This window comes from Cibotium barometz, chromosome 3 (assembly GCF_041138505.1).
Source record: "Cibotium barometz isolate CiBa-2024 chromosome 3, ASM4113850v1, whole genome shotgun sequence".
Taxonomy (NCBI): Eukaryota; Viridiplantae; Streptophyta; class Polypodiopsida; order Cyatheales; family Cibotiaceae; genus Cibotium; species Cibotium barometz.
The window spans coordinates 43,792,934-43,803,114 of NC_141048.1; the positions used below are offsets into that span (position 1 = coordinate 43,792,934).

Sequence of the window (10,181 nt, forward strand, 5' to 3'; positions counted from 1 at the left end):
TATGATGTAGAATACAAAAGTTCAGTCCATGCTACTGTCTAAAACATGAAGCTACAAGCTTGAATATACACATTTTAAAAACAAAGTGAGCTTTTTGGTCTTACGGAAAGATTTTTCTTTTTGGTCTTATAGAAAGAATTTTATTTTTGGGATTTATCATTTTAAGACAAAACAATTTTTTTAATCATAGATAGTTTTATCAAATATGCTGTAATAATTTCATTTATACTTAGAGCCATGTAACTATACCTACTTAAAGCTAAGTAAATGTGTACATTAAGCATTTCGACTAGTTGAGACATAAGATTGGGATTACACTCAATGCTTGCAATTAAGGTTTTTTTAATGTAAAATAAATCGGCATATCGATCAAATTTAGATCAAAGTCATTGGCATGCCATGGGTTTCGAGGTTGTTTCAGTTTATAATAATCAATATTACAATAATATATATAAATATAAATGTGTACGTGCAAGAGGGATCAATGACATGGGTTTTAGTTTCAGTATCAATATTACAATGATATGTAAAAATATTATTTTGTACATGCAAGAGGGCATCAAAAACCTTGAGGCCTGGAGATATGTAAGATAGCACACAAGCTCAAGTGAAGGGTTTTTTATTTCATTGACTCATGATATAATTTATAACATACGTATTAGGGACTTTTTATTAAAAAAAATTGACCTCCAAATTGTAAAAGGTGCACTTGTATTATTATAAACAATTAAATAACCCTTGTTTATATAATTTTTATATATTGAATCCCATGAACAAAAAGAACATACTTAAATAATAGTGAATGCCATGAACAAAAAAAGAAGAAGTATACTTCAACAAGAAAAATGAACAAATTCTTGCTTGAATTGATCCTTTATTAGAAGATGGTTGTGTGCATGAAACATGCTATGCAAACAATCCCATAAATATATGCATAGTGAGTTCACTCTCTAAATTATCTACTTTTAATAGAGCCTCTAATTTAAAAAGATGCAAGATAGGACAACAAAGATGTTGACAAGTTTTGACGATAGACATGGTGTAACAAATCATATAATTTTTATTGTATGATACAAAGTGTTTAAAAGAACCATATATTCTTGTGTGTATTTTAGGTCCCCCTTTTCACTTTTCACTTGTTGCCTCTTTTTACATTGATGGAGGGGATATTGAGGCATTGGCAAAGTTGGCAAAGTGGAGTGGAACTCCATAAACAACTATATGAAACTTGTATCATGGGCCCCATTGTTTGTGTGTTTGAGAGAGGAATTTTACTTCTACTATATTATCACCTTATAGGTGCTAGCTAATTAGAATTGATTGCCGATGAAGGTTTGGCCGAATTGCCAGTTTGTGGGAGCAACGCCAAATGAGGTGAGAGTTCTTCCATCACTTGTGATGATGCGAAAGGAAAGGCTTTGACCAATCAATTGGACACCACATTGCCAATTTTGTCCCCAGCTTCTACTCATAGGCATCCATTGAGTGTGGGAGCCTTTGATCCACACCCCATGCACATCACCACTCCCAGCGACGTTGGACACTAGGACAAGGGTGAAGTACTTGAACCCATTCATTGTGAAATGCACGCCTCCTTGCTTCATGCAAGGCACCCTGTATCCATATTTCAAATCAAGTCAAGCCTACGTATACATTTTGATGAAGGACCTAATTTTTTCCCATAGAGAGGTGTGAGCCATGGAAGGAATCCACATTTTCTCATGTTTTCATGCGACCCTCTTTTTTATACTTATATATAGAATAGAAGGTTGGATAAGGATGGTCTTTATTACGAGAGGAAGGCAAACAATGGAAAGCAAAAGGCTATGCACAAACCTTCTATACATGACCGGAACAATTCCAGCTTCGTATTGTGCTATTTTAAGGAAGGCTGGCTGGGCCATGTCGAAGTGTGAGCGTGGCGGGTTGCACCATCCTCCATTGTCGTTGGGCAGGCCATAGTTGGGCGGACAAAAGTTGGTGGCCGTCACAATGACAGATGGGTTGCCGGAATTGCACCACTTTGGGTCTTTCCAACATTTGAGCTCAAAGCAGGCTCCGCATGTAAGCCCATTATTGAACAACACAGTGCTTAAAGCCGCCGTGTTTGTGCCGTAACCGTGGCTATAAAGGTTGCCGTAACCGCACGCACCACCTGCTAACATTTTAAGACCTTGGGTTAAAAGCTCAGAAATAATTAAATAAAGGGCTGTATCTGGTCATAGGTAATCGGCGCAGAAGCTTACCCATGGTGCCGGAAGCGTCGCTGCCTCCATAGAAAGTTGCAGAAGCTGGCGACCAATCGGAATACTGACTGGAGGCAGGACTGATTAGCAAGAGCAATGTTGAAGCAAAGAGCGTTAGAGTAATAAAAGGGGCCATACTGTGAAGGCGGGGAGAGATATATAGGGTAGTTGATGAATCTGCCCAATGCATGGGGGGAGAGAGCGGGCGAGGGGCATATTTATAGAGGTGTATGTGGTGCGGTAGCTTGGATATGGCGTTAAGAATCGCATCTCAACTGTCATTAACTGATAACAAGGGGTTGTGCAGGGTCCCCTCTCTTAGTGTAGTGGGGTTGTAGTGGTAGTAGAGCAGCAGTAAGGCGCAAGCTGTCCCGTGTATAATTGTTCTCTTCTTTTTTTTTTCCCATCTCCGGCGCAGCTCTCTCAGTCGTAACCGTAGCCGCACTAACCAAGTAGCACGGGGGCCCGAGGCAGCAGCCCACCTTCCATAGACTTTTGTGCACAAATCATTATTGCAAGCATTCCTTTTGCCTTGAGAACACTCTTTTCCCCCCCCCCCCCCCCCCCCTCTCTCTCTCTCTCTCTCTCTCTCTCTCTCTCTCTCTCTCCTACCTTGCTCTTCTTGTTCTGTCCCCTTGGTCAAAGACAATACACGTGAATCCTTATGAGCCAACCACCATGCGCTTCGATTCCCTCTCCCCCACACGCACAGTGGCGGCAGTTACGTTAGACTTTCAAGGTGATGCAATACCTTGCAAAGTCCTCTCTCGAGTCTCCAAAGACCCATGCCTAGGCTCCATTTGGGATGATAAACTAATCTTACTTTATGTTATGATAGACTTAGGCCTACTTTTGTGTTTTTTTTTTCTTTGGCACTTCCTCTACCATGGACTACAAGGTACAAGTGCCTACTATGATGTTCAAAAATCCAAAATTTTTTGTTATTTGGTAAGAGCCAAATTGTCATCGATCTTTAGATTTTGAACACATAGTTTGCTTTGCAAACACTCACCAATAAAAAATTCTCACTTCGTGAAAGCTCCAATCATGCTGAACCTATGATGGGCCTAGTAAAAATGACAACATGGGGGAGAAGAGTAAAAGAACCAACAAAGAAGGCATTTTCACAACTAATCAAAATATAGTACATAAGCTTTTTTGCACAATTATAGCAAAAGAAAAGGCCCTTTTGTGTTCTTGTACTAGGAGGGAAGTTGGAAGACATTTGGGGGTGGGTTATCACCCTTACTACCCTACCACTTCTAGAATCACGGTCAAGTTTGTTACATGTTATCCTTTTATGCTACTTTTATTCTTTGATGGCATGAAGTAATATCAAATTAAATTCATTTCACATAGAATGACCTTTTTGATGTCTCACATATGCTATAATAATTCCATTTATACTTGGAGATAATTAAAATGGTGACATTGAATGTTTTGAACAATTAAAACCTCCAAGAGACCATTCCTAGATATTATCACTCCATATAATTGAGACAAAGTAAGATCTCCTGATTTTTTTAAAGGTAGAAAGTGCAATGCTTTTAGTTGTGGGAGGCAACCAGGTTTCATCCTATACCTTCTAATTTCTTAAATACACATTTCATTAAGTGCAACATAGCTTTTGGTTTTTCTTTAATTACTTGTATGTCATGTGTCATGTTACATGCGATTTCTCATGTGACATGAAATGGTTTGGAAGGATTTCTTAAATTGAATTTTAGTGAGATGAAAGTTCCTCCAAGAAGACTTTGAAGTAGTCTATAATGGAAGAGATTCTTGTAAAGGTATCTTAATATTATTATAATATTATTTATGGATATTATATAACAGTTGAGTGTGCTCTAACTATCTTGCGTTCATATACTCTTCTAGTTCTTTTAAACATTAAAAATTATTTTACCAAAGTATAAAGCCATCCAGTGTTGCTACTAGCAAAAACCCCATTTCATTAGCATGCAAGCAAAAAAGTAGTTTTCTTTTTAATGTATCACGTGATATCATACATTTTTTATTATTATGTAACATACATTTTGGTAAGCAACACTCAAAATATCAATATAAATAGTAGAATCAACTCATAGAAAGGAACAACTTTATTCATCTAAATGAAAAGAGGTAGATTCGCCCCTGTCCATTGGTGAACTTGCCTATAATTATATGTAGATGGCCTTATTATGCCAATAGCAATTAGTTAAAATCAATTAATCTTAATTCCTAAGAGAACTTGGAATCTTTTAATCCACTCAACTAGTGGAAAGAATATTATTATATGGTCTCGTGTTAATGCATATTATAGAACCACATATACCACATCACACAAAAGAATATTAGCATTCATTCACATGATCTCCAAAAGATTTCTTTAGAAACATTACCTCATGTGGCAAGTAGCAATTTTATTTTCTCATAAGAAATCGCTAGTACCACATCAATCTCAAGCACATAAATGACTATGGATAAAGATGATATAAGGGCTCCTAACTTAGCATAGTACCACATAAGCTCTAGCATAAATGGATTATGCAAGAAAATATTTTCCATACATGTATTGAATAATTATTTGCAGTTAATATAGTGTGGCAATAATATCCTATAAAAAATATAGAGATGGATAAATAATTATATTACACTTAATATATTGTGGTAATCATATCTCATAAAAAGGTATAGAGATGGATAAATTTGTGAACCAACTTTTATTAGTGCCCATTAAAATTTTACCAATTCTTCTGAAGGTTAACATGACCAAAATGTGTTCTTTGGACCTTTGGGCCATTTTTAAGTTTTGTAATCCTCATCCACATCCACTTTCCCTTTCTTGTCTTAATGATGATACATCTATAACTTGAAGGGATTCTCTATGTTTTCTTCATGATGCATAATCTTGAGTTAAAATTATTCATTACCACAAAATCAATGAATAATCAAAAGATTTGAAAAAGAAAGTCATAAAAACCTTGAAATGCTACAAGTTTTTGTCCCTCTACAAAGTGTATCAATGCTCAAGTTAATAAAAGAGTAAGCCAAAATTGTAATAATCTAAGGCATTTGTTACGGTTTGTCTGTCCATCCTTCTGTGGTGGTTAATTGGGGATGCTTAATTACCACCATGTTCGTAGCATGGCACTTGGGGTGATTCCAAATATTCCATGTGAAGAACATATGAAATTAGGGATGGATGGAACTAAGTGTTAGATTTAATGCTTGACGGGCTTTGTGCCATTGTAAGCTGGTATGGCTAGGACATGATGGCAGTGATTTGGCATGAGTAATTATCAGAAAGGTTTTTCTCCTTTTTCTTTATTTTGGTCTTAGTATTTAATACGAGATTTTGTATCATTGTTGGCTACCTACTTTTGTTGTACTTGGACGTGGACCTATTAGTTTTGTTGCATGTGAATTAGCCCTTGGGATTCTTTATGTATTTTTTCTTTATTGGTTTAGATAGGAAGAATTTATCTTAGCTTTTGGTTAACTCAACTCCCATTTTTTGTAAAGGGCAAGCCCATGCATAAGTGTGCAACTATTTTTGGCATATGGACTATTTTTATGAATAAACATAAATACCCAAGAAGTGGGAGGATGCGGACACTTCTTTGGGGGGGACCCAATATTGTATTCAAGGTGATGTTTATTCTATTTTTTTGTTTTTGTTTCAATTTATGTTTATTTTGTCAATTTAAATTCAATTTTTTGGTATAGTCTTTGTTGTATGAGTTTTGTATTATTCTTCAAAAAGTATTTCAAGATTCAATGTTAGTAGCATCAAAGCTTAGGGGTACTTGGATTTGAAGAATAAGGGGGAAGCTCACTAAAATCCAAAGGGTAAAGTAGTGAAAGACTCAAGCACCCAAGAACCCATGGACAAAAGCTTGAAGGGTTATATGGTTGAATATCAACTTTTGATCAAAACCACCTCGGTCAAACCAAACACCCTTCTTCTTTCCAAAACCACTTTCAAGAATCTTAATCCTCTCCTTAATCCATTTGTATGGATTAAATCAGTAAGTCATGAGGAGTGATACCCTAATTTCAAAATTGCTAAGCACCTTGTATGCTCAAAATCCATAAACGATGGTGAGAAATTGCCCATAAATCAATTGAGGGAGAAAAGCACTTATTGGAGATTTTACAGTAGGAAATAATTCTAGATTAAATCTTGAATCAAGTTGAAGATAAGGATAAGCTTTAAATTCGTAATCAAGAAATAAAATTTAATTTCTTTTTCTCTCCCTTTCAATCGGCGAGACGACAAGCGAACAGTGAGTTTTTTTTTCAGCGCCTGCTGCGATTTCTTCTAATGCGCTGCACGAGTCGTGGAGTATCTTACTTTAATAAGATTTGTTATAAATATTTAGTTAAAGCTTTAAAAAGCTTAAATTTTTAGAGTTAAAAAAAGAAGAGGAGAAAATACTCCCTCTCCTATGCTGCCCTACCCGTCTGATTATTTTTGGATTTTCTTTTCTCCTATTGGCTTTAATTTGTAGAGTTTTTTTAAAAAAGAGATCTTACATTTTTATTATCTAATTTTTAATAAGCTCAAAGCTTATGTAAACTTTACCTTACAAAAGCTAAACATCTAAATGTGTGTGTGTGTGTGTGTGTTGGTTTGAGTTTGTGCATGAAAACCTTGTTAAAACTTTAGACAATAATGGATATTAGAGAAAGTTCTACTTTAGTTTGACCTCACTCCTTGACCATATGTAAAGGCACATTTGTATACCAAACATCATAAGTGAATTTTTCTCTTGGTCTATCCCGCACCTCCAGCAAATGAATTAAACTCTTGAGCCTTGATGGTCCTAGAAACCTTATTCATCAAGTACTCGAGCATTGATTTATGTCTGGTGTGAGGGTTTTGGTTAGAGGCCCCCATAAGACAATCTCAATAAAGCATAGGATAAGTCATGCAATTAAGGATTTGATCCTTGCTTATTCTCTTGGCTTATACAAATGTGGTTTCATATGAAATCCTTGTTAAAGCTACCCAAGATAGACAAATCTAACATGTTGATTCAAAAAAATCCAAACGCGAAGGTGATATGGTATTTCTTTGTGTTTTACCAAAAATGAGTTCTATATCTTTGTGGAAATACAAGAAGTTATCTCCAAAGTAATGTGGGCCTTATGTAATCACCAAGAAGGTTGGAGATTAGGCTTATGAGATTTTACTTCCTCCACATTTGAAACTTCACAATGTCTTTCATGTTTTACTCATGAAGTATGTTCCAAATCCTTGATAACTCTTCTAGCTCAAATTTAATTAGATATTAAAGCTGAGCTCATTCTAGATGTTTGTGTTCACCAAATCAAACATGCTACCTTGCATGAGAGAGATAGAGCGAGAGAGAGAGAGAGAGAGAGAGAGAGAGAGAGAGAGAGAGAGAAGAAGAAGAAGAAGAAGAAGAAGAAGAAGAAGAGGAAGAAGAAGAAGAAGAGAAGGAAAACCATGCAAGGGTCAGGTCGAGGGCTAGCACTTAGCCAACCCTAATAAGAGTTAACTCCCCTATGTGAGGCCACTAGGGGCTCACTCAACCTTCACTTGTGTCACTCAAATAAAGCTTCCACAAGCTAGGTAGTGAGCAAAGAGGAAGGGAGCTATGGAGAGCTCAACCTCTACTCTATGCCTTTGTGTGTGCAAGAGTGATATCAAGAAGAAGACAAGAAGAGGGAGAAGAAGAAGCAAGACAAGAAGGCATCACCTACAAGTACACAACCATAAACAAGCAAGCAAGCATAAACATACACAACCCTACCACCATAGCCACAAGAGAGTGAGAGAGAGAGAGAGAGAAGAAAAACTCAATTGTGATAATGGGATTGTCTGTTTTTATATTTCATAAGTCACTTATATACATAAGCTCTCTCTTTTTATATTTCATAAGCCACTTATATACGTGAGCTCTCTTTTTATAATGGCCGGCTGCCCATTTAACAATTGAGAGCCCAAAACTGATTTCCTAGCTCTATGTACACCTAGGCTTATTCCTCCAGCTTATGGCATTACATGTCATAAGCTCGGTCATCCCATATATCTCTTACATGAAGCGCGTAGTGCGGTTACATAAAAATGAGCTACAAGAAGCGTAACCACGCTTAGAAATTATGTTAATCAGTATCCATCCTCATAGCTAGCAAGGAGACTCAGCGACGGTAGTAGATGAACTAAGTTCGGATGAAGTCGTACCGCGATTTGGGATGTGGGGGGATCCAGAAGGCTTTGCTGGTCCAAAATGTAGTCTCCATCATATCTTCAAAAGTCTGCAAGCGCCAGCGAGCATCCATTGGATGCACTCGTAGTAGCTAAATAATTACTTCAAGGTCAGGCCTTTGTTGAGATCGAAGGCAAGGCCTTGGCTGCCCTCATAGTAGTGGTTTCAATCCAGAAAGGCCTTGGCTGCCCTCATAGTAGTGGTTTCAATCCAGAAAGGCCTCCAGGAGCATGATGATCAAGTTGAAGAAACAAATGGTTGCCACAATGGCCAGGTCGGGGACCTAATCATAGTGGTTGATGAATGCATGCATCTTTGTCAGCATGGTGGCCTCTGGGCTCTAGGACGTCAGCGGGGAGAAGCAAGGAAAGTTGTACCATAGCTGGGGGTTTATTGTTTACTCCTTATGGAATAATTCCCAAGCCCATCACTTGCGAATAGGTAGGTATGCGGGATTTATCCGCCATGTAGGTTGTGGGGTGCCTTGGAGTATTGCTCCTAGATGTAGGGCTTCAGGAGAAAAGGTCAATGCCAAACGGGTTGCTCGCCCACCATGAGCTCGAAGGTTATGGGGCAAGCATTGGAAGGTGGCCGCTGGTAATCGCCACATTATCAATGTGGGTTTGGAACCACACAAGCACCGAGTCTCAACCGAACATTGATAGTGTGCCAAGCCGCCAGACTAATGGGTCCTACAAAATCAATGCCCCACTTCTTAAATAGTTGTAAGGACATGACCGGGTTTAGGGACATTCTATGCTTAAATCAGGAGTTTTTGAGCCAGTAATGTCTGCACAAAGTGTCCACCTACACTTCCAAAGTGGGCCCGCTCTAGAAGGAAGACAAATTCATCTTCTTGGGCATGTCTTATGATTCTGTCATTTTCTTGCTGTAAAGTTGCCCTGTTAAATCAACTCATAAGGGGCAGTCTTTTTAATGAGGCTTCTTGCTCGGTCTTTGTTGAGGAGTAGCTCAATGGGTAGGCCATTGGCTAGGAAGTGTACAATTTCCTCTCCCCATTCAAGAATTAAGCATAGTTGGAACAAGGTGGCATCTAACAAGTCATCATTAACACCCACCGGTGGTTCACCACCATTGGGGATGCGCGACATATGGTCTACCAAAACATGCTATGAGCCTTTCTGCACCATGACAGTGAAGTCAAACTCTAACAAAATTAGTAGCCATCCGATGATTCTATCACGCAAAGCTAATAGGGAAATCCCTATTGTGTTCTTCGGGTTGAGCCATCATGCACCCAATTGCAAGGTTGGAGGCATCGATATGAACATGAAATATGATGTCCCAATTGGGGGACCTCATGATGGGGATGCTTGCCAAGGCTTTCTTTAGGGTATTATATGCATGTTGGCACTCCTCCATCCATTCAAAGATTATTAGGATTCCATTAAGGGAATGAGCGATGTCGACATACATGATGATGAAGCGCTGATAATAGCCGACATGTCCCATGAAGCGCTGGACTCCTTTGAAATTGGTCAGTGGTGAGTGGCAACTCCAGAATGAGGTGCACCTTGCTATCGTCCCCATGGAGATTCCATGTTTTGAGACAATGTGTCCCAAGATTACTCCATGCGAATCCAAAATTGGCATTTGAGAGGATTGAGAGAGATTCGGTAGAGTCGGCATCTCACTAGCGCTTTTCGTAAACACTCTAAATGTGTTTTCCACTTAGAGTTGACACAGAGGTCATCCG

The 10,181-nt window shown here is 38.2% G+C and overlaps 1 protein-coding gene across 1 annotated transcript; it reads right to left on the reverse strand.

The window, feature by feature from the left end:
• Nucleotides 1-1,061: 1,061 nt before the first annotated feature.
• LOC147640106 (expansin-A16-like) lies at nucleotides 1,062-2,417 on the reverse strand. Its single transcript, XM_086823095.1, has 3 exons — nucleotides 2,247-2,417; nucleotides 1,837-2,155; nucleotides 1,062-1,614 (listed from the first exon to the last, which is right to left on the reverse strand). The coding sequence occupies exons 1-3, from the start codon at nucleotides 2,380-2,382 to the stop codon at nucleotides 1,311-1,313; spliced, it is 759 nt and encodes a 252-aa protein (XP_086679221.1). The 5' UTR covers nucleotides 2,383-2,417; the 3' UTR covers nucleotides 1,062-1,310.
• Between the last annotated feature and the right edge of the window lie 7,764 nt (nucleotides 2,418-10,181).

Bases quoted from the DNA above. Each gene is read 5' to 3' on its own strand.
- LOC147640106 (XM_086823095.1), bottom strand. From the start codon at position 2,382: ATGGCCCCTTTTATTACTCTAACGCTCTTTGCTTCAACATTGCTCTTG. The intron at 2,156-2,246 runs GTAAGCTTCTGC...AAATGTTAGCAG, and splicing joins CGACGCTTCCGGCACCATGG to GTGGTGCGTGCGGTTACGGC. The intron at 1,615-1,836 runs GTTTGTGCATAG...ATATGGATACAG, and splicing joins GTTCCGGTCATGTATAGAAG to GGTGCCTTGCATGAAGCAAG.